The sequence below is a fragment of the Corvus kubaryi genome, unplaced genomic scaffold (genome assembly GCF_017639235.1).
Source record: "Corvus kubaryi isolate FWS band 111438036 unplaced genomic scaffold, C.kubaryi_AGA036_p1.0 37328, whole genome shotgun sequence".
Taxonomy (NCBI): Eukaryota; Metazoa; Chordata; class Aves; order Passeriformes; family Corvidae; genus Corvus; species Corvus kubaryi.
Window position 1 is genome coordinate 1,653,500 of NW_024581106.1, and position 24,286 is coordinate 1,677,785.

At 36.4% G+C, this 24,286-nt stretch overlaps 2 protein-coding genes across 7 annotated transcripts in view; both read right to left on the reverse strand.

Annotated features, from left to right (window-relative positions):
- Window positions 1–80, reverse strand: part of SLAIN1 (SLAIN motif family member 1) — a 51,134-nt gene extending 51,054 nt beyond the window's left edge. The window contains exon 1 of the mRNA XM_042029607.1: window positions 10–80. Within this exon, the coding sequence (XP_041885541.1) occupies window positions 10–35 (26 nt within the window). The 5' untranslated portion in view covers window positions 36–80. The remainder of the gene's footprint in view (window positions 1–9) is intronic.
- Window positions 81–9,705: 9,625 nt separating this feature from the next.
- SCEL (sciellin) overlaps window positions 9,706–24,286 on the reverse strand; it is a 69,689-nt gene continuing 55,108 nt past the window's right edge. For all 6 annotated transcript variants that reach the window (XM_042029614.1, XM_042029613.1, XM_042029612.1 and 3 more), the window contains 8 exons: window positions 23,610–23,669; window positions 21,942–21,998; window positions 20,878–20,937; window positions 19,223–19,312; window positions 15,760–15,834; window positions 14,795–14,903; window positions 12,415–12,517; window positions 9,706–11,364 (listed from right to left, as the gene is read on the reverse strand). In XM_042029614.1, coding sequence (XP_041885548.1) covers window positions 11,348–11,364; window positions 12,415–12,517; window positions 14,795–14,903; window positions 15,760–15,834; window positions 19,223–19,312; window positions 20,878–20,937; window positions 21,942–21,998; window positions 23,610–23,669 — 571 coding nt within the window. In that variant the 3' untranslated portion in view covers window positions 9,706–11,347. The remainder of the gene's footprint in view (window positions 11,365–12,414; window positions 12,518–14,794; window positions 14,904–15,759; window positions 15,835–19,222; window positions 19,313–20,877; window positions 20,938–21,941; window positions 21,999–23,609; window positions 23,670–24,286) is intronic.

A 24,286-nucleotide genomic window follows, 5' to 3' on the forward strand; every position in this document is an offset into this window, starting at 1 on the left:
TTCAATCACGGTAGTGTTCTTGCGTTGTCTTTCATCGCCCAGCACTGTAAGAAGCCATTGCTTGTGTCTCTTCTTGTCACCTAGGAGGTGAGCAGAGATTCAGTGTTGCTCAAGACAGCTCAGGCATCACACAACCCTCGTTGAGTTCATTTCCTCTAGCTGCGGCTATAGGGGAAAACCTTCTAAGCCACAGTCCTAAGCCTCCTACAGCTCTGATACGAAATCGGGAACAAATCTCCATGAAGTCAGGCCAGGTTTAGATAGATAGGCTAAGATGAGGTATCATAAAATATTTCTTCATCAAAAATGTCGTCAAGCATTAGAACAGGCTGCCCAGGGAAGTGGTTGAGTCACCATCCTGGAAGTATTTAAAAGATGTGTAGATGTGGCACTTGGGGATGGTTTAGCATGTGCTGGCTGGCAGTGCTGGGTTAACAGACAGTGATCTTAGATGTCTTTGTCATCCTAAATGATTCTGTGAGTCTGAGTTGCTCAGCTACCCACTAATAATAGCTATTGGTTAGTTACTACCCAATTTTTGAGCATCACCTTTAGGCAGAGCAGTGGCACTACCAGCCACTGCTGCCTTCACCGTGCTTTGTTGCTGTCTCAGGTTTCTCTGTTCAGGGCATAAGTCAACTTTGAAATCATCAGCCTGTCACCATTTCCTCTTTTGTTTATGATCTGGAAGCTTTCTTCTGCATGTGCACAGGACAACAGCACTGTTGTTTGTCAGTCTTTCAAGCACTTTTGCAGTATAAGTAGTAACAACCAGTCCCATAAGAATGACTAGAAGGGAAGCTAGAACGGAGCACAAAGCATTGACTTCCAGATGATGTAACTTCTGTCAATGAAGAGAGTAAATACAGCTCCCAGTGTACTACTTTGCAACCAGACAGTCCTTAATCCAAAACTTCAATTGTGTCTCCTCTGTTCCTTTGGAAGGGAGAAGGGGAAAAATGTTGAGAGTGTAAAAACCATCTGGCCTTAATTCTGCCATGTTTTATTAGAGTGAGTAACAGAATCCAGTTTTTACTACTACAGATAGGTGTAATCTTTATTCCCACAAGTGAAAAAGAACTGATCTTCTACATGTTTAGTCCCAGGCAAAATGCATATCTCTCAGTTTGTCATCACTAATAATGGTACTAGCCTTGATTCATAGAAGTGCACTGTTAATCCAGTAAGATTGCAAAATGATACAAAAAGATGAATTGGCAGCATATGTAATATTGAGTTTATTATAGATCACTAGTATAGACTAAAAAAAGAAGCCAAGAAGTTTATGATAATATCAGTGCTGGAGGATGCAACGAGGCAGTAGAGGTTCAGTTATAGATCATAAATTTTTTTTCCACTGAAAGAGTAGTTAGGCACTGCAATAAGCTGCCCACGTAGGTGGTGGAGCCACTGTCTCTGGAAGCATGCAAGAGGTGTCTGGATGTGGCAGTTGGGGATATTTAGGAGTGATTATAGTGGTGCCAGATTGATGGTGGACTAGATGGTCTTGAAGGTCTCTTCCAACCTGGATGATTCTGTGAAACACTCAGAAGAGATTCAAAATGGAGGAATTAATTTTTTTAAAATATGAACTAAGGATGCGAAGTCATTTAGTGGACTGGCAAAAAAACCCAGTAAATGGGTATCTGAAGTTTTAAGTTGTCAGAACAGGAATGTGTGTGGACTGGATATTGCATCATTAAAAATACCTTGATGCAGACACCAATTTGAAGATACATCAGGAGCCACATTTGAAGACACGGTAGAGCATGTAGCATCGCAGCACAGGATCTGAAGAGTCACCATGGGAATGCTTGTCCTCAGTTATGAGTACAGGTAGTTGCAAATTTTCAAATGCCCTCTACTGTTTGTGCCACCTACACAAATGTTGCATGCAGTCATTCATTTCAGAACTCAGTTGTCAAAGAGAAAAATCTTAGGACCAGGCATCGTGCCTTAGCATGGGTACAAATGCTTTTCCAGACAAATGAATTGATCATAGACATCTCATTGCCAAGAAAACGATCCAGAGATTGGCTGTTATTTGACTGGGACTGCTTTAAGCCTGATACCCAGTAGGATGGGTAGAAAGCAGCTTAAAGTTGCGCATGCTTCAGCTACCATGCTCACAGTCAGTGGGAGAGACCCTGTCTTTTTTCCAAGCATTTTCTGTACAAGTGGATTTAGTAAAGGGTAAAAATGCATTTGACTGTGTTGTATTTGTTGCTCTATTTTAAGTGTACTTGTAATTTCATTAACACGTAATTCCACTAATAATATAGCTTCACACAGAATTGCTGGCAGGTAAAATGTGTGTTGATGAATACACTGTCCCATGGTTTTCATGCAGGTCTGTTTGTCTAGTGGGAAGATGATTTGAGCATGCTAGTCATTTAAATAGTTAACCTAATTGTTTGGGTTTTTAAACAGAAATTATACTCCTCCCAGTATTGACATTTTTTGTAAATTGTAAATGATTTCCATTCAGTATCCCAGCAATAGCTGATGAGTTTGATCAACCCAGAACTTCATCAGCGCTTTACAAACCACACTGAAGACTTGAAGGTTCCATTCTTTTTTTAAGGCATTGATAAAATGTTTTTAACACCAACCCCAAACATCCTAATGTGCCCATGAAACCTGTTACTCCTGGACTTGAGAAGTCATATGCCCCAAACCAGTAGAAATATACTATAGGATGCTACTTACACAGTATCCTATAGTAGGAATTTCTGAATCAGTGTAGTTTCTAATAGGCTGCCAATGCAGAGAACAAAGAAGCAGGAAGTTCACAAATCCCATCTGCTCTTTCCTGGTAATAAGCTTGTTGCTTTATTCTGCAATAGCTGCAGGCTGGATCTGCCCTTCAGGCAAGCTAGTAAAGAATTAATTGCAGTAATCCAGTCTGGGCTATACAAAAGATGTGTAACAATAAGGTCAGAGCATGGACAGTAAACTCCAAGTCTAGTGAGATTATTTTAAAGTGTAGTTCCAGTCTGAAAAATGACTGTGAAAGTGGTTTTATAAAAATAGAGCCACTGTCATGCTAGCAGAAGTCCATCCTATCCAGTATTCTGCCTTTAGCAAGGGCTGATAGTAGCTTTGTAAGAAAAATATCTCAGAAATGAGAAAAATATTGAGGGATATTTTCCATCTTTCAGAAGTCATTGAATCAGGACATCTGGATCATTTAATTTTGATAGCGACCAATGTGTAATAATATTCCATTTGCTGAGACCCATTTTGAAACCATTTAAACATCAGGGCTCTACAACACCCTGTGGCAATTAGAGCTGCAATTTAATAATGTATTGTTAGGAAAACTACTTCTTATTATCTACTTTAAATCTGCTGCTTAGTAATTTAATTGGGTGTCCCTTAGTTCTGGTTTTCTGAGAAAGACAGAATGATTAATCATTCTCTATTCAGCTTCTCTTTGTCATTCATGGCTATATAAAACTCAGATACTTCTCTTCCCAGCTGACAAGCCCTAATTTATATAGCCTTATCCCCACAGAAGTCGGGCCAAAGCTCCCATTGTTTCCTGTCTCGCTCCATAACTAAAACGGAATTTTCTAACCCATTGTTTTCTTTCTATTCTCACTCCATGTTTTCTTATAAAGCCAAATGTTCTTAGTTAAAGAAATCAGTTTCACCAAAAACATATTGGCTTCTTTGGAAACACTCATATATTCATGAGCATGACCTGCTTTAAAAAATCTGTGTGGACTCTCCTCCAATGTGTCATACATATCCAGATGCTTCTGTATTCTGTTATTTATTCTAATTTTTACAAATTGGCTTGATAAAAGAACAAGACTAACTGAAATGTAGTTCCCCAGAGCAGTTTTCATGGTTTTTTTTCAAGGCTGGTGTCCCAGCCGATGCTTCCAATTTGGCACCAATCCTGCTTTGAACAGTAGAGTAAATGTGAGAACTTCAACAATGTCACACTTGAGCTGCCATAGAGTTTTTGCATAGGTACTACCTAGACTTAGCAATTTTGTGTTGTTAAAGTTATACATTTACTCTGCATTATTTGAGCAATTAAACATTTTCCTGAAGTTACAACATGGATTCTTCATTCTCAATGTCTCTTGCAAACATTTTGACTTCCTAGCTGTTGCTAATTTCAGGCTAATTGACTTTCTCTTTTTTTATACTGTCTCCTTCTCTGAACTACCATGGTTCCTTCAGGCTTTTTCTTTATTTAATTAATATTAAATTGAAGTACATTGTAATCACCATTAGAATGGATTTACTATAGGAACAAATCCAAAATGTCATCATTTCAGTGACCTCAAATTGCTCCAGAAAACCAGTGCTTATGGTATCCAAAGATACTGTCTATGAATTAAGCTTAGGGTCTGTTAGTTTGTAGATCCATCTAGACAGAGTTATCCATGACAGCTCATGTTCAATGGGTTGTTATTTGATTGTTATCAAATCACTCTGACTTTCAAATGCTTTAGCCCTCCCTCCCTCCCCCCCTTCCCATTCCTTCCCTTTCTTATAAACTGAAAGCATCAGCCTGAATCTTGCAAATCAGGATGGGTTTCTTCCTAATGAGTCTTCATCGATAACAAAGACTAATTAGACTTTCAAAGAAGTTTGAGTATTTACATTGTCTCCAGTATACAAGTATATTGGAGAGTATAATTTAGTTTACCACTGATGAATAAGAAAGAGGAGGTTGAGGGGGAGATGTGGTGTTCAAGGTTGTTAATAAATGAGCTGATAGTGTAGGAGTAAAGTTTTTGAAAGGCTGTTTGAGTGTGAAGTACTGAAGATCACAATGAAAGAAATGCAGCTTCTCTCCAGGAGGCTAAAAATCCATGACACACCTTCTACCAAGACTCCAGATTTCAGCTTGACTTACTTTCAGGGAACAGTGGCAGTTGATTCAGGAAAAATGCCGTATTTCATGATGACGTGAATATACTAAAGGGTTCAACTAATCCTGATTATTATTTTTTCCTTTTTTTGTTCCTTTTCTTCATCTTCTGTCATCTTTACTTTTGTCTATTTGCATATAGTAGGGGAAAGAGATTCAAGAAATTCGTCAACTTTGCAAAAAAGGGGGAAAAAATTATGATCCATGTCAGCAAGTCCATCATGTGGATACATAAGTGATTTTTACAGTTTGCAAAATATTAGTAAGTATACACAAACAGACTGAAGGCTTTATGATGTTGCAAAGTGGTTTAGAAGTTATCATCTTAAAAAAATAAACAGCAATATGCTTAGCTTTGGTTATGTGATGTATGTAGGAAAAATTAAATAATACAAAAACCCCTCAGTCCAGCAGTAATTGAGAATTGTGCTTGAGATAGCACATCTGAGTGGCACCATGTCAAAAGAAAATTTGCAGTTGCTTGAAAGGCTTTTCTTGAGTCAAAGTGGGTGTGTTAGATTTTTAGATAGGGAATGGTTTAAAAATAAGTAACTGAACTTTCATCCAGTTTCAGTTTGGCCAAGCAAGAATCTTTGCTGAATAGCCAGAAAAGCCCGTGTAATTTATTTTTATCTTTTTTACTCTCAGATGGGATGAAAAAAAAAAAAGCCTAGCACGTAAAAACGTGTCCTTGCACTATCTATAACCCACTCAATCACAAAAGATACGATAAAATGGCTGAGATACCTAGATGGTAATTTAGGTACAGTTAGAAAACCTTAGTCCAAACTTTTTTCTAGACCCTCTGTTCCATAAACTGTATAACTTGTAGGGTACTCAAGATCTTCCCTGTAACATCACTAGACTGGCATAAAACTGACATAAAAATACCAGAACTCCTGGGTCCAGGCAGTGAGGGCTCTATCACAGGTGGTGATGGATCTATCAGTCTTTCTCCCTCTGGGTCCCTTTTGTCCGTCCTGGAGATGTGCAGTCAGTGTCAGACACACTTCCAGGGCTGGGGGAGGGCTGGTCTAAAATCAGCCCTTTCTGGGGCAATCTGGAAATAGAAGAAATGCAATACAGCAAAGGTATTTCTTGAGTACATTCACTGGATTGATGAAGGGTGTATGAATTGTGGTATTACAAAAAGAGTGTATTCTTCTTAGCTAGATCTTTTCCTTGTGTTTGTTCCGATTTCATTATGGGAAGCAAAGCCCCTACTATCTTCGCTCCCTGTTTCATTTATGTTCCTACTGAGGAGATTCTGATTCTGAATTAGAAGGCAGGGGAGTTTTTAAGGTGGTCTCCGAATGAAATCCCAGAAACCACAGTTCTCCAAGTATGTGCCCTCCTCTGACTGGGTATCTGGGACATCTCTCACTAGAGTGGAAGAGGCAGAAGAAATACTGTTCCTTCCTGGCTTTCCTCCTGCAGCTTTCTGCACATGTCAGTCATGTCAAAATTGGTATGCTTGTTCCCAGACAGAATTCTGCTGTGAGAAAACTGGTGTTTTGCTACAAAAGGCTTTACTGTTACTTTCACGTATATCACTGGGGCAAATGGATAAAGTCAATGCTCAAATGCATTCTCAATTGTGAAAACAGATAAAAACAGTGTCCAAATGCATGATCAGTCATATACTTCTGTAGATATCCCAAGTATTGTTTAAATATTTGGCTATTTGAAATTACAATGTTACCAATATGGTTAGCTGGGTTCTCATTCTTAATTCCAAGATTTGAGCTACATACAGGGATAATGTAATTCAAAGTTCCGTGGGTGGAAACTCCCTGGAGGAACCAGAAAATATGAAGACAGACCAATGTTTTCTGGAATGTTCATCTTACAGTCAAGTTTGACTATTAATTTCAATGGTACCATTATTTACAACAACACTATTAATTTAAAAATTCCTTAATTGACTTATTTCCATAATACTTTCATCTTTTTCATAATATTTTCTCCCTTTTCTGCTTTAGTATTTGAACATGTGGAAAAATGGCTTGAATGCCAGAAAAATTTTGTCCTTTCTTTTCAGAACTGATTGTGTCTTCTTTTTTCCTGAGTAGGTAGTTTTAAAATGTTGGCTGCCAATTGTTTTGACCACAATAGCTGTCTAAGCTCCCTAAACAGATGTCTGATGACTGCACAGTAATGCCAAGACTCAGACAAGTGCTTTTGGCATGATTATATTCAGATATTGATTCTAACAGGACAAAAACAGTCGCTTTCAAGTCCTGGCACAGCCTACAAGACTGTCGTTGTCAATTTATAACTGACACACTTATAAAACCCCATGAAAAAATATGCCATTTTCAAGCAGCTTGCTTGGAAAGGGAGGTAAACTGAATTTTTCTTGGATCACTCATATAGGTACAGCAGTACCATCCAGAGGCCACTGCCATGCTGGACACTGCAGAAACAGGAGAGAGTTCCTGTCCAAAAGAGCTCAGAGGCTGGAAAGACAAAGAAGATACCGAGACTAAGAAGAGATCATCATATGAAGATGTATTAGTAATAGTCTTGAGATGAAATCCCCCTCAAAATTCCACTCCCTCACTGTCCTACTCAAGCCAAATCTGAGTGTAGACAACCCCTCTAATCATTCATATGGCTTTTCATTATGAATTAGACCACTTGGATGAGATGGTGAAGTTCCAGGATTTGGTTTTTGCTCCCAGGACTATGTATTTTTTATTCAGTAGTCATTCCTGAGTTATCAATAAGCATGTAATGAATGTGCAAGCAGTGTGGCTATCCAGTGGAACATGAGCCATAAGGATCCACGCTGCACTGGGCAGGGAACATGGCAAAAAGACTGCCGGGAACATCTTGTTTATCCCACACACCCAGCTGTTCTACTGTGTTACACAACCTGCTTAGGTATGTTGGGGGAGAAATTGAAGTTGGCACACCCAATTTCTGGGCCCAGTTCACATGTTCCGAGGAGAACACCATCTCCAAGGTTTTAAAAGGTGGTAGTTACTGCGATGTCCAAGAAGGTATGATTGTGCCAAACATATTTTGAGAGTATCTGCAGATTCTTCTCCCTGAAATGCAAGGACTGTTTGTAAGTCCTAGTTTTACTGGTGTAAGATATTAGAGCCGAGTTGCTCAGAGCAGGCAAAGCGCAAAACAGAAGGCTTTTGAAGTCAAAGAAAGAAATACCTTATCAGTTTAAGAACTCAGTTGTTCTGCATCAATTAAGCAGCTAAACAGAGCTATTCAGACTTCAGCACATCAAACCTACCTAAATATTAGGTCTCTTTATGTTTTGGCTTTATGGAATGATGGATGTCTCTGCTGCTGTGAAGAAAAATGAGGTGTTTTGGTGCAGCAGAAGGAAGAAAAGGAGACATTTGTCCCTTGTAATCTGGTGTCAACTAGACTGAAAGCACCTCCTGGTGTATCAGAGTAGCTACAATGAGCAATATGCAAGTATGGTCAGAAAGTAAAACCAACCAAGAAAGTGGGTATTTTTAATTCTAAACAACAGGATTGTGTTAAAATACCAAATATCAGGGAAGGCAAGTGGAGTAGCAGAGTTCTGACCTTATTGTTCTGAATAAACATACTGAACACCTGAAGCTATCCCAACATTACACACATCCCTATGCAAAGAAGCAAGGAATAGAGGTGACCTACGGAATAAATGCGAGATCCATTTGATGTTCTTTACAAGCCTAGCTAAGGAGACTGTGAAGTAACAGAGAGTACGTCTTGTCAAACTGACAGGGATGTTTATTTCAAGAGGAAGAGGATGAGAGGACAGTGTTAGAGATGTTTGTCACCCTGTGTCAAGCACTGATAGGGAGGGATGCTCAGGCTGAGTGTTCTCTGAGAACCTACACAGGATACAACAGAATATATTAACACAGCAAAGATGTTCTTATGACATTCCTTGTTCTTGTAAATATCAGTAGCTTTGAAGCAATCTACATATTTAAATGCATCAATTTGCATTATATGCATTATTTCACTCCTTTCCTCTGATTGCTGATTCCTCTCCTGGTAGAGCAATGCCCCAGCTTTGTAAAATGAAGTATCCATTACACACTGAAAAAAATGGGCCTGATGAATCACAAACCCCCACATAATTTAGTACATCATCTCTCAATACAGCTTTTCAGTCTAATTTAATGCATTATTGAAAATAACACGTTCATTAAAACAGCTGCCAGCAAACTCTTCATTTGAATTGTTTCATGGAAGGACTAGTCAAAGGGAAATGAAACACCACAGACTAATGATATGCAAAAAGGACAAAAAACATTTAAGTTTTGATACATTGGTATTGAGATGTTAATATGATTTTTCTTAATGAGTACTGCTATGCCAGATTTTATATGGTAAATCACAAACCTGGTGTTTCTTCTTAGCCAATTTACAACATACAATAAAAACTAACAAAAAACCACATGGTAAAATGACTTAATGAGCACAGAATTATTATTTATTGTTTCTTATTGCTACTTCTCTGTCAGTGAGCATTTAAGTAGCAGATATTTTCATCCAGAGCTCCTGGTCTCTAGGGGAGTGAACTAAAATCTCTCATCCCCTCAAACACTGGGAAGTCCTAGATTCTAATGTGCTGGCTCAAATGAATGTCTAACATCTTCTATTGTAACTGGGCTTTAGCAATAACTGTTGGTCTCTCAAAAGGACCGAATTTGTGACATTAAAATTTTGCCACTACTTTTTTCACCTTGTTGTGCAAATATCATTGTTTCCTGGTAAAACACAGGGTTATAACAAATACAGTTTAACTAGGATATGTCATCAGCAAGAGGCACACACCAGAAAAAAAATATCAATAACTACAGATTTATTTGAGCTATTGACATTAATTCATAAGGTATTCATAAAATTAACAAAACAAAATATCTACTGTCTCATGTCTCCATTGCATAATCAGTCTGAACATCCTTTAAGCCAGACAAGATCGATTACATCCTTATCCAGCTGCAGGCCCAATGGTTTAAATTACACTGACATCCATACCTCCTGCCTCCACTATGAAATGTGCAGTCATGGAGAGAGAATTTGACTGGGACAGCCACTCACCATTATTAATCTATGGCTTTAATACTTCACATGCTTCTAAGCTCTTGCCTAGGTCCAGTAGCCTCCAAACACTAACTCTGTCATGGTCATATCCAGGAAGTCCTTTTAAACTGAGATGTAAGGCAGAAAAATCAGTTCTGAATAACCATAATCTTCTAAGCATCTCATGACAAAGACTAGTAGTCAATACCTTCGTCTGTCCAGTAAGCTACTGAACTATTGATTATTTTCGGCAACATATTACAACAAAGCATGAATTCTTCTTTTGATTTCTATACTTGTATACACATATACTCTCCAAAAGGAAAATACTTTCACTGTAGTCTCAAAGGAAGGAGTGTATCTGACCTAGTGTAGATGTCTAGAAATCTGAGCTCTTCATTCCAGGTTCCTTTGCAAACTGTGGAAGTAAGATGTGCATTCATACAGGGTTAACGTCACAGTAAAATGGACGTTTGCAATCTGACCAATTGAATTGCTTCCTAAAAATGTCTGCTTCTCTATATAAGACAGAATAGATCAAGTTACTCAGAAACAAAAGTCTACACTGTAGATATATAAATTTAGGCGAGATGAATCCATCCAAAGTGTTTAGATAGTCAATTTAATAAAGTAGGAAAGACAAATACAGCATAATGTCATGCAAAGTATGTATTTCATGTCAACTATTAAGTGTGCACTTCTTAAAAAAATGATGATAAAATAGTTACCAAAATTACAAACATGGAGTGGGGTTGTTCTACTTAAAACCCTCTATCAATTTTTGTCTAGAATCCTCCTGCAGTAATAGAGATGCATTTTCCAAAGATGATTTGTTTCATTTCAAACTTATAATTTAAGTTACTTGAGAGGAACCTTCCTCTGGAGGTTGATGTCTCTCCTTGAAGGTGGAGTATGAACCCACATCCCTCTTCATGAAAACACTAGTTTAAACTGAATTGCTGACTTCTAAATAGCTAATCTTGACGAGATGAATCCCGTTCATGCTATAGTAAGCCAACAGATCTTTATATTGGAGGAGATATGTTTTCACAAAAGAAAATACATACCCTTCAAAACATGTATGAAGCCCCTTCAAAATATGTAGGAGTGTCCTGACATTCAGAAAATTTCAGTAATTTATCATTGATTTTACGTACGATTTTGTGATTTCACAGATCTGATAAATATACTGACCAATATCTTGTTTTGCTTCCTGCAATGTGTGTATGAAAGTGCATCTAAATTCTCGTTAAATTAATTCCTTTGATAACCATGCAGTAGGATTTCATTTAGAAAACTCCCAGAAGTAAAAGTGAATAATTTCCCACAGTGTTTTGAATTAACAGGCCAGTACAATTAACTAAACAACAGTAACTTCTTCATCATGCGTTCTGTATGTCAAAATTAGTAGATCCATTTTTCTGCAAGAGAGAAAAGATTGGTCAGAGATGCCAAGCAAAGCAGTATACTCTAAATGTCCTACAAGGAAACTTTAGAATTTTTTTTTCTTTTTTAGAATGTCTACTGAAGTACGACTGTTTATCTTGTAATTTCATAAAATAGGACATGTCAATTTATTATGCTTAGTATACAGACCCTTGGTATGTCTTTCTACAGTGTTATAACTGTTACCATGCCTTATTAACTTTCTAATCTGATTAGCTGCAAAATTCACCATTCCCATCAGATTTTGCAATGGCTTAATAATACAAACTATTTTCAGAAAACAAATTTTTAATATAATTTTAGTTAGTTAACATGATCTTATCTCAGAATTACATAGTTGAAAACCAGCTTATCAGAGCATTTCATCTACATCTCTGTTTGCCTTAATTTGGTACAGAGGTACTGATTTATTGTATTACGAAATAATGATTGCCATGAAGAGAGAAGACTTAAAATCTAGCAACTTCTAGAAAAATTAATAAAACAAAATGTTTATTTTTCCCTGCCTTGCACATTTTTTTGCTCACTTTGCTCCTCACAAAGTTAAGAATCACAATCACAGTGCAATATTTTTGTTATGATTTCATGGATTTTGTATCTTCTCTCTACTGGTCACAATTACTCCACTAGGTGAAAATACCTCTGAACCCTGTCTTATTCATTTCAATAGAACAATCTGATTCTCACATGGCCTTGCAATTTATTCTCACTTCCAGGGCAAGGTGCCGTTGCCTCACTCCAGGTGTCTCTACTGATTGCATAGGTACAACTCTGCAGTGACACCTGAAGAGATGAACTTGCAATGAGACCAAGATCTCCCTCACAGATACAACATAATTGTGTCTAGGTCCTGGGGTTGGATATCATCCTAAGCACCCAGACTTACTGAACTGTATACTTTGAAAAAGTTTAAGTTCGCACAAATGAGCAAAAGCAACAGCTGTGTTGTCATATATTGAAGTCATCTGAATGAAGTTCACTAAATTGTTTTTCCTACATTCAGTATTTTATGTCTTGTGCCTTACCTTTAACTTTGGAATAGCAAGGCTCACAGTGCACAGTTTGTTTGTAAATCCAAATGCTGTCTCCAGCTTTTAGATCTTCCAGAGGTCTCTTACATACTTCGCACTTCAACACACCAGTCAAAGAATGAAGAAAAAGTAAAATGAAAAATTTCTCTAATACTCATACCCAGCATGCTTTCCTTTAGGAAACAAGCAGCCCCAGACCAGAATAGGGGTTATTAGTACTACAGGATAAAAAATGATCTCTGGAAGAGTAGTTTCAGAGAACACGAAGTTAGGTATCTGACTGTCTCATCTTTAGACATCTAAAAAATCAGATACCAATGTCTCAACTGGTTGCCTAGGTACTCATTATACTCAATAATCCTGTCCTTTACTCAGAAATTCCAAAGGGTACTTGCTCTTTCTTAGCTTAGGGGTTTATCCTACAAGAAGATGAATCAACATTTTGAGATCCTTTTCTTTCTTCACTGAGTAAAAGAATTGCAAGATCACACATAAAGATCCAACTCAGAGTAGCTCTTAAAGAATCTAAACCTGCTTATTTCAAAATATTTTATGTCGCTTTATCTTAACAGTTAACCAGGTCTCCCATTCTTGCAGTATCTGGACACTGCTTTCACAAATGCCTCAAAAAAAGCTAGTTTTTGAGGTCGAGGAGCATTGCCCATGTTTCACATATGAAAATACACAGATACACACAGAGGCTGCCTTACCAAGATCACAAAGAAAGCCTACAATGGATCAAGGAGCATGGTAATTTTATACAGCAACTAGGATCTTGATACCCAGATAATATTATTTATTTATGTATGTATTTAAATCTAATAAAAGAACAGTAAATTCTGGTTTCTTCAGCTATTTTATCCACTCACAAGTAAAAATCAGCATTAGTATTATGGTGCTATTGAAACAAACTGCTGTCTTCACTCATCTTATATTTCTTTGTTCAAATCAGCAAAAGGATGGCCATGTCTTCAAAGCTTTGATCACCAATATTAGCTAGAATTTTTACACTTTTGGTATATACCTTTAAAAGGAAATGAAGATGGTGTACTGCTGTCAGCTGTGTGCAAATCTCTAATGGACACAGGGTATTTTTAAGGAACTAAATGAGTATTAATGATGACAAATTGCACTACTTAGCTAAATACATAACTACAAGCATCAACCACAGACCTACATCAATTGTCTAATTTTTTTGCCAATGCTTTCATAAGTTTTTAGTTATACAAAAATTAAGCTGAATATTCCTGGCCAGACAGGTCCCCAGTTGATAGTAGGTAACAAAAAAATGTATAGTTTAAAAAATAAGCATAAATATTTAACAGATAATTCAGCTACTGCCAACATGTTACTATTCCTAACTAATGAAAAGCCCATTCTTCTTTATGTGGGTTGATCTGTCTAAAGAAGATGGAAGCAGACCGAAGTTTATATTTACTTGTAATAATAGTATGAAGGAGGTATTACATAGTGGTTCCCATGAAGAAATTGCTTTTCTAGTGCTCACAGACCTCAGAAAGTCCACAGTAAACAAAAAGCACGTGCAGCTTCATACATGTGAAGTGCAACATTACTGCTGTATTCTGATTTGTGTTACTTTTCATGTGGTAAATAGGGATGAGAACTGCTGTCAGAAGCAGAAGTAAAAGCTGTGCAGGACTGGGCAGAAATATGAGCTATGCTAATGCAGTGATTTTGCCAAGTATTGTTTGTTAGAACAACAAACTCTGTGTGTAGAGGCAAGCAGAAATAGGACAAATGAGGCAGAAAGAAGACAGACTATGGGACTGAGCACTGCCAGGCATACCCTGAGAAAAGCTTAAGAGCAAATTTTAGGCTGAGGCTTAGGGTTTGGAATTGCAAACAAAAAAAAATTTATTTTGTGCTTTCATTCCTAATGGAAATAGGAAAAAATTGCCTACTTTTTAATAATTAAGACTGTTTTAGATGTCAATGAAGAACATTTACAAAATTTCATTAAAAACTGAATAAAATTTTACAATATGAAGAAAGTGTAAGTTGATGTAATTCATTGTATCAGACTTGAAGGCTTGAAAACATGTAGGACTCTAAGAATACATTCAGCTGCATCCTTTATCCTGCTTATGGTTGCAAGGGAGGAGAGGCAAGGGGAAGGAGAGTAGAGGGAGAAGGAGACTGGGCGATAGAAAGAAAAAGGAAGGGATTGTGTAGGGAAGAGTGGGAAATGGAGAGATTAGTATTTCCTACATTAACCTTCTCCTCCAGTCTCAAGCCTTCTTATTCTCACAGGTGGAGAAGGCCTAAGGTCTAAATAATCTCTTATTATATGTGTACTATAATGCAGGTATTACAATCAAATTATATTTCTTGGTAGCAGGTGAAATCTTCTTACCTTGAAGCAAGTCGAGTGACAGTAAATTTGCAAGGCATCTAAGATCATTTTGGCATCTATGCCCAAGGGCTTCCTGCAGTATGTACATATATCTTTTCCAATTATACTCCTGTGTGTATAATATAACATCAGCTGTCAGAAAAAGAGCTGCTATTGAAATCTCAAGCAGAAAATTGATAAGGTTAGCACACTGCGTGGGAAAGACATTTGTATAACTGTACAATGGCCATTAGTGGAAAAATGTCATTTCTGTGTTTTTTCCATTCTAGTTGACAGGTGTCATACACATGCTCCTGTGATGGTGGCATTACTCTCTGCTTTATCTGGATATAACTGTTGGTGTTGGTTTAGCATTACAAAATCAATGGGTCTTGCTCCTTTCCTGTCAGTGACAAACCACTGTACTAATATTTAATCATCCCCAGAGTTCCTCATCCTTATGTTGGAAAGCATACAAGATTTTCTGATTTGGTATTTCCAGGTTTAATTTTACTTATTTTTCCCCATGAGGTAAGTTATAACAGACTGAGCAAATATCCTGAATCTTACTGGTGTGAAAATAGTTTTCAACAGCACTGTCATGTGAACTTATTCCTCCACATTTGTACATAAATTTGGTCATTACAGAGTTACAGAGACCATCCTTACAAAGGAAGGAAATTTTGCAGAGTAAGCGGCTGCCTGAGATAGAAACCTACAGAATCACAAAGCCAAGTCTGTCACTTAAGGCATTGGTTCTTGTTTCTATAGATATTTTAAAATGTCAGCTGTGACAAGCCTAACATAATATTAGGCTGCTGAACTGTGGTAATGATTTGATGGCAAGATCTCACTGAAAGAGAGCTTTGTATGAAAAGCTGTCTCATGATGGTGACTTCCACTGCGCTCTTTTGTCTGAAGACCTGAATGCTTATGTAAATGTCGGTGTCCTTTGGTACTCTACGATGTTATTAATGTGTACTTACCAATCAGAAGTAGAATAAACAGTTTTGATAGTATTTCCAGTTATATTTTCTTCATAGGCACCATATGATGATTTGCTGTGAAGCAGAGAGTGCATAGCAATCACTATACAGTACTACATTTTCTTAAAGGTTTCACTACACTGATGTTAATATGCAAAATAAACTAAGACAACATGCTTGTAAAAAAAAAAATCATACTTTGTGATGAGTTCTTTTTCTGGTTTTTTTTACAACCATCAAGAATAAGATATCAAATAAAAAGTGTAAATTAGTAATATAGTAATATTAGTAATGTAGCGTCCTTAGACTGTGGTCTATTTTTGAATGATTCTTAACATTTCAAAATTAAATCCACAAGCCCATTGAGCAGAATTTGCATAACAGTATTGGGTTTCCTGTGCTGATATCTCAGCCTAAATGATACATATCAGAAAATGGTGACAGACTACATTTTTTCATTTTCCTCTGCTTCTTTCACTTGTCCTCAAAGAGCTGTCAAACAGCCAAACAAAATTACAACATGTCCCTAGAATTAGAGAGAGGGTCTTTTGTAGCACAGGCTGTTCAATGTGTGATTTGTGTTCACTACAGTAACTGTATCGTTCCTTATATCAGAGTAGAAAGGAACATACTGACTTTAATTATCAGGGAAGTTAAATCTTCCATTTCTAAAAGTCCCATTTCCAAGTTACTTAAATGTCAGTTTTGTTTCCATGGAAGGGATGGACATATATGCGACAGTTGAAGAAGTAATATTGCCATACATGTTTTGAAGATTTCTGAATTGATTTATTTATCCTATTCTCCAGAAATTCTTAAGGTATCTAGTAATTATTACATGATTCATATCACTCTAGAATAATGTTCTGCAATGTTAGGAGCAATTGTTTATAATCATGTATTTACCAAACACTGGGTTTTTTTCAGGGAAATATAACAGATTGATAACATGTGTAAGGTCTTATGAAGCTCAGATACTCTTTTCTACATACCTGTATTTTGTAAAGTACATGTCTTATTTGATTTCTGTGCAACACCAGAAAAGTCTTTAAATTGCACAGTTACTGATAAGCTGAAATGATAAATGTTTTATTAATGTTTCATAGAACATAAAAATAGGCTTTTTATTTAATCAGAATGTAACAAACCTGGGTTTGCTCACCACAGAGGATGTATCTCATCAAATGAACATTTGATGTCATTTACATTTCAGGTGAGATGAAAGTAAGCTTACTAAGTAGGAATGCAAACTAAAGCTAAGTGATCACCTTTTGAAAGGGTTTCTCTGGCTGAGAAATTCTCTTGACCAAGAATGTGCACAACACATGTCACAGGGTGGGGTATACTGGTCATGCAATTTAGCCTAAAGTTTCTTGCTACAGTGAAAAGTGGCATAGGCGTATAATTTCTCTACTCCTGTAAAGTATGAGCCTGTGCTTCTTTTTTTGTTGTTAAGCTTATTTTTCCCAAATCTTCTATTTAACTTGTTGTATTTAACTGCAGAATCTCAGGCATTGCACACTCAATTTAATATGGGTATCTGCATGCTGCATGCCTGAAAGTAACACTATGTTACGGGAAGTTGTATAGAGAAAAATACTTTCCTTGAGTGTCCTCCTATAGAGAAGAGCATCCCTTGGACTTTACTAACTGACTGGGGTATTATGGTTGAAATACACAAACATATATATAACCACAGCTTAGGAAAAAAAACCGTAACTGGAGTGTATAAAACAAAAAATGCTGAAGCTACAGCAAAAAGTATTTCCAAAGCATCAGTTTCTAACCTTGTCAACTGAAATAGTAAGAAAACTGAGAACATTTAAATAAATGCATAGTCTGACAGCTTGACGAGACACCAAGTGAAAACCGAGTCCCAGTATAGCCTGAGAACTGTGCATCTGATCACGTCCCTTCTTTCCGTTCGTATCAGTCACTCCTTTACTTGCTATGGTGTGACTTGTTCATACAGCAACCTACTTAACAATAAACCCTCTGTAACAATAAACCTACTGCATAAAACCTGAAAGAATAACCTACAAAGACCATTCATTTAATAAGTTTTCATGAATTAAATTTGGATTAGAACTTCAGGTAGAGGGTATACATTCTGTCAACTGTAAGGTAACATTGCAAATTTCAGCACTTTGCCCTGCCATTCTTCTATTACTGTTCTCTATTTTGACTTTCAAAGATAAAGAGAATATTATAACTCAGAGCCTGTATGTGCGCAAAATTCTGAAAAATGCTAAATAATTTTCCTGTTGAATATTCATTTTTCATTTTAAATTGTATGCTCTTTGGCTTTGCTTTTATTCTCAGTCAGTTTATGGGATTTTCCTTCAAGGTCACGGCGAATTTTCAGAATACACAAATTTCAATTGTACTCTAACCTCCTACAGCAAATGTAAGAATATCAGGGATTAAAGATTCTGGGCCCATTTATATCCACAGTAAGGATCAGGTGTGCATAAGGTTAAGGATGCGGACATTGACCATAGGTTCCATAAAGTACCAGACTGTGACTTTTACTTTCCCTGTCAGTAAGGCTCAGTAGAAGATTTCTCCTCTCCCTGCTGAGTCATCAGCCCTGACTCAGGCAGTTCGCAACTGTTATACAGCAATACAACGTATAGGTTATGTCTTTAAACAATCCTTCCTACATTAACACCTAATTAATCCATATAGATGAGTGGATTGATACAGAAGAGAGGTTTTCCTAATCCAAAATGGTCTTTCATTCCAGAACTATATGTTGTATTTTTTGTTGTCATATTTCTTGAAAGTAATTTTGACCTTAAAGAACAAGATATAATTTCTTTTATTTCAATTATTTCCTGTTACCAACAGACCTGGTGTTCAACTAGTTCTATTAAATATCCCTACGTCACGTTTTTCACTCAGATTTGCAGTATGTGGGTTTGTAGAGGCAGAATCCAGCTAGAGCATAAGCATTGCAAGAAAAATGTTTTTTAAAATAGTTTGATCTTGGTCAAAAGTCAGAATCCCATGCCACAGTTTCAGTGATTAGGTTGATGATACATGGGTTCAGATTTGTCCCATAAAGGTTTAGGAACTTGAGTGAAGAGTGTAATGTTTTCCTTACAGTCTCACAAAGAAACAAGTTCATAAGAAATAAGAGCATTCAGGAAATGCCTTTTTTCTATTGATTATATAAGAATTCTGGCCTAGCTGCTGTCCTAAATTTTATGTTTCAGCTACATTTCTAGAGCTACTCAGGGTGTGTCTTGTGCTCCCCACTCTGTGCACTAGAGTTAGGATTTGTGACCTTCTGTGCCTGGGATCCTGGAAGCAGATTTGGAAAGGGGCTGGCATGTTTCCAGAGACCAATGTGAGCTTCCAAGCATACCCTAAATTTCTTGCATAGAAAAGTTTTTTATTAGTTTTTTTCCAAGAAATGGCACTTTAGACATTACGCTACTTAATTCATTGTCCACAGTACCTGGTCCTTCTTTCACTGTTACTAGAGTAGTTTGTTTCTGGGAGATTATTTGGAGCCCCTGGAGGGTTTTCATATGCTTTCTCAATTATCCTAAAATAAAAAAGAACCCACACAACAAGAAAAGAAACACTTTTTAGAAATCATTTTCAGCTACATAGTTTTAATTTACACTAAGTCATGAATGCAGAAGCTTGGACTAGAACAAGTAGGTAAAAGAAATTTATCTTATTTTTGTTAAATTGTTGGTAAAAGAAATTTATCTTATTTTTGTTAAATTGTTGCTGGTGAAAAATAATGCAGTCACTGACCTGTAATTTTAAGTCTTCCAGTTTATGCTGATATATTGATATATATTCATATTGGAAACTTCATCTAACTTTAATTGAACTCTAGTTTCCTCAAAGTGCCCACTGGGGTTTTCAACTGCGCAATAATGTCTCAGTCATTGATAGCATTCCACATTTTCTTTTCAGTATTCCATAATGTTGTATTCTTAGGCTTACTATATTTTAGTTCCAAATTTTCTTTTGTTGGATATTCTACAGTTATGTTTTTAGAAATGACCAACTAAACAGATATGTAGACTTGTTTCAAAAAGCAGGACTACGATCAAGCAAGAGAACCCTAGCCTCCTGCAGTTTTCCCCGCCACAAAACATGTCAGGCAAACAAACATAAAAATAGACCTTGTCATACAAATTATGGGATTTAAGGTATACGTGCTAATAATGTTTTTGATGATTTTACAAAGCAGCTCAGACAAAGGCTGCTCTTGTTTGGTTCTGCCAAAGGTTATATTCTGGAACAACATGATCATTATATGCCTTAACTCTGGATGTGTGGGCTGCAGCTTGATTATTTCAGCGAGCTTGCCAAGAACTGAGGCTCTGCTGAACGCCCCTCACTCAGTGCTTGTTGTGCTTTATATGCAGAGCAGTGCTGCAAGAAGCAGCACCTCCATTGTGCCCAACTCCTGATGGAGCAGGCCCCTGTCAGAACTGAAAGAAACTCTTTCACTGGAGATGCTTCCCTGGTCAGACTGTCAAGTGGAACTGCTGGGATAAAAATACTTTCTAATAAAAAATAGTAAAACTGCCTATGTATACAGATAGTTATTTTCTTCCTCTTCATGTGCATATAAAACTAAATGGAAGACTCAAAAAAGATACCATCAGATTGGTACCTAAAAACATAATCCTAATATCACTTTAATTGACCAAAATGGATCCTACCTTTTGTAAATAATGAAATTTAGTAGCAGTAAAGCTTTTATACTGGGAATTCATTTACTTATATTTGTTTGAGATGCCAGCAGCTGAATTCACAGAACACTTAGATAAACACAAAAATACTTAGGAGGATCTTGTCACTAGTCATTTTCATTCTCCATGAAACATTATAGGCTTGAGTCATTTCTTATCAAAATACATGCAGCTTTATTGTTATATTTGGTTAATCAGGCACATTTTAGAAATAATCAATTATAAATTATTTATTATTTATAAAAATAAACAATTTAGAAATAATGAAATATCTCACATTGGGCAAATTCTGTTTGCTTATATTAGGAACTCACATTTTCTGATACTCCTAAACAGCTACATGTCTTGATATTTGATCATTAATCTTTAGAGAGAACTATGAATTGAGTCTCACCACTTTTTACTTTGGTCATCAGCAGACTTTACTTCAGTGTGATCACCATGGTCCTCCTCTCTGAAAGTGAGAAAAACTTCAGAATTAATAGAAGTATTTCATTTAATCTAAACATATTAAATGGACTGAATTATTTACATTGAAGAAGAAAAAATTGTATGCATTTCTCAGGTAAGACTCCTGACTACAATGAGTAGTCATCTGTTCAGGCTTTAATATTTTTCATTTTCTTTCCAATGTGACACTGCAAAAGAATTACAAATGACTCAAAAATGTCAAGTCCATTATAGTATTGCAGGATAATTCAGGCTGGAATTCAGGGACTTCAGGAGCTCTCTAGTCCAACCTTCTGCTCCAAGCAGGGGCAGCACTGAGGTCAGACCAGGTTTCTCAGGTATTCATCTAGTTGGGTCTGGAGAACCTTCAAGGAGAGAGATGGCACAACCTCTCCAAGCAAGCTGCTCCACTGCTGGACAGCCATCCATACATCCAGTCAGAATGTCTTGTTTCAGCTTATGACCACTGTGTCACATTGTGGTGCCACACTACAGGTGAAGGTCCTGCCTACATCTTCCAAACTGACTGTGGCTCTGTCATTTTAACTTGAGAAACAGACTCTGATGCAGTTCAGGCATCAGTACCATGAGCTATGGAAATGGCTGCCAAAGTGTGTCCCTTGCTTTGTTACCATATCCAGCCCAAATCCCTCTTCCAACTGCTGTTATCTAGGGTTGTATACAATCTCTAGGTCTATATGGCCACATTTATACCAATAACTCATCAATCATTGGCTCCACAAAAAGCTTATTTAATATAACACATTTCATATGTCAACATATGTATATAAAATATAATTTTACATTAATATTGCATATTAAATGCTCTATAATAAAAGATATTACCCATTGACAAATCGTTTAAGTTTGAAAAAAGGTCACTGTGGTTCTCATTTGAAAACAAATAAAAATCTAATGATTTTTATGGAACAGTACCTATTAATGCTAATATCCAATCAACCATAAATATTTTATAAGTGTATAAGGGAAAGATTATGACAGGCTTGCCTCTTATTTTCCTGATCAGCAGTGTTTTTTCCAGTAAAATCAGGAAGGTCTTTTCCTCTGAAAGAAATCCAAATGGAACTGTTAAGATATTCCCCCTGTCTAGGAAGGGATAAAATGTCGTAAAAGAAAGAAATATATTTATGCACCCATTTAAAAGAAAAAAGTAAATTGTTAGTTAATTTTATGTTCAAAATTTGCAAACACTTATGTTATTGTAGAAAAAATGTTTGTAATTTTCCCCTAGCAAGATAAAGTTCTGTACTATTTATTTCTTTATTTATAAAAAGTATTATCTAGTATACCCAAGAAAATAAAAATGCTTTCTAAAATTGTATCAATGCCATGGTTTAAGATTGTTCTTTGCCAATGAAGACAGTGAAGAAGAAACATGAACTTTCAAAGAATTTGGAATTAATTTGCAGATTCCAAGCTACTTAATCCATGTTTGCATCATTTATTTGAAAAAATGATTTTTTATTTAAACTAAGAAACTTTAGCTCCTTAAGATAACACCTACATATATGGCCAAATGTCCAAAATTTTGTGTCTGGAATGACAAGAAATTACCTCTGTGTAACAATGAATGCACTGATCATGTCTGTATGTTGAAAATGTTAGTATCTGAAGATTCACATATTTTACACAAAGGAAACATTTTCTTTGATTTCATAAATACAGTTAAACTAGAGGGTAGGGTTTTCTTCTGTTTTCCTTACTATTTTAAAATGGTTCAATGAATTAGAGAATGGAATGACTTACGAAAAACACCGTAACTACTGTAAGAAAAGCCCCATGATTCTCTTTGAATAGAAGTAGAGAGCAAAACAAAAGGCCAAGTTAGCTCTGTGAAATTCATTGTTTGGTCACTTCAATCCATGATAGGCTTAAAATTTTGGATACTCCTAAAATTCAGTAGTGTCTCAAAGCCTTGGACTCTATCCTAATAAGTTCTCTGTGAATGAACGTTTAAAAAAAAAGATACTTAAGTCAGAGTTTAGTGCTAAGTGTATATCTATATGTACATGTATGCATATATGTAAGATTGTCTACTGCAAAATAGATGGGCACAGGTTGGCAACATTTATGTGCTGTTACTGTTTAGAACACGGTTCTTGAAATTTATCTGTAGAATATGAGTGCTCAGTATGACAAATATTACACAGCTCTTAGTAGCACAGTACCCCCCCAGTTCATCCCTTTCTCTGTGCTGGAGGGCTGCTTGCAGACCTCCAGAAACTTGGCTTGAAACTCATTGAACTGACACACTATTCAGAAAAGAAAGTTCAAGCTGTTCTCTATGGATCACTTCCCTTGCTGATTGAAATGCTTTGTTACATCTTGCTGGGCAACACTTACCATCCATGAGTTCTACAGTATTTTGTTTACTGCCCCTTCTCTAACCGTATCAGAATATTTCAGCAACTGTTTAATTGTGGGAGCACATAGGGCATGTATGAAAGTTTGCCACAGGTAGTACTTGTTCAGCTGGTAGTGCACATGCCAGTGAATTAATCTGTATTTTTATATTCATCTTGCTGTACAAGGAATGCTACTTATTAATCTATGAACTTTTTACAGATTAGCAACATTACCTTTCCTGACATTCTCATAGTTGCAAACTACTCACTGCCTTAGAAAAGTACGGCCTGAGGAACTTTGAAGACTTACTCCTTGTCACTTGTGAAAGAACTTGGATTCTCTTTGCTGAGGTTATCGAGGTCTTGGTTCCTTCAGAGACAGAACAAAACCCAGATCAAATTACAATTAGTATAGCCAGCTGTCAATTAGTCAAATTAAATACTCATTTTAGAAAAAGTTATAATTGACGAATTTTTTGTGAAAGAAAAAATTGAACTGATGACCATCATTTTAGTAATTCAAAGGTATAGATACAGAAATATGCCCACCATATGCACATTAAGCACATACTCTTTCTGGAATAAAAGCACCAAATTATGTTTTGGAAGCAAGAAGTTATACCTAGTACTTATGTCAAAAAGGATAATTCCTGCTGAACTTGCATTGTGGACAACTTCAAAGAGTGCCTGACCTCTAAGATGTTATGATATAACAAAAAATCTTAACCACATAGTACAATGAACCAAGTACTGCCAATATGTGAGTGAATCGTATCTTAACTAAAAAGTAATTATGGTCTAGGTCTTTCTGTATAAATTAAAAAAAAAGTTCTTTTGTCTATTTGGTAGGCTGTCTAGACCAGGTCCTTCCCAAATAAACTCTCCCTTCTCACAAGAAATTTAATGTTTAAACTGAGGGATGCTGAGATCTAGTTACACCCACTGATTCTTGCATTTCCACACAAGAGATAGAATGTGATTTATCAT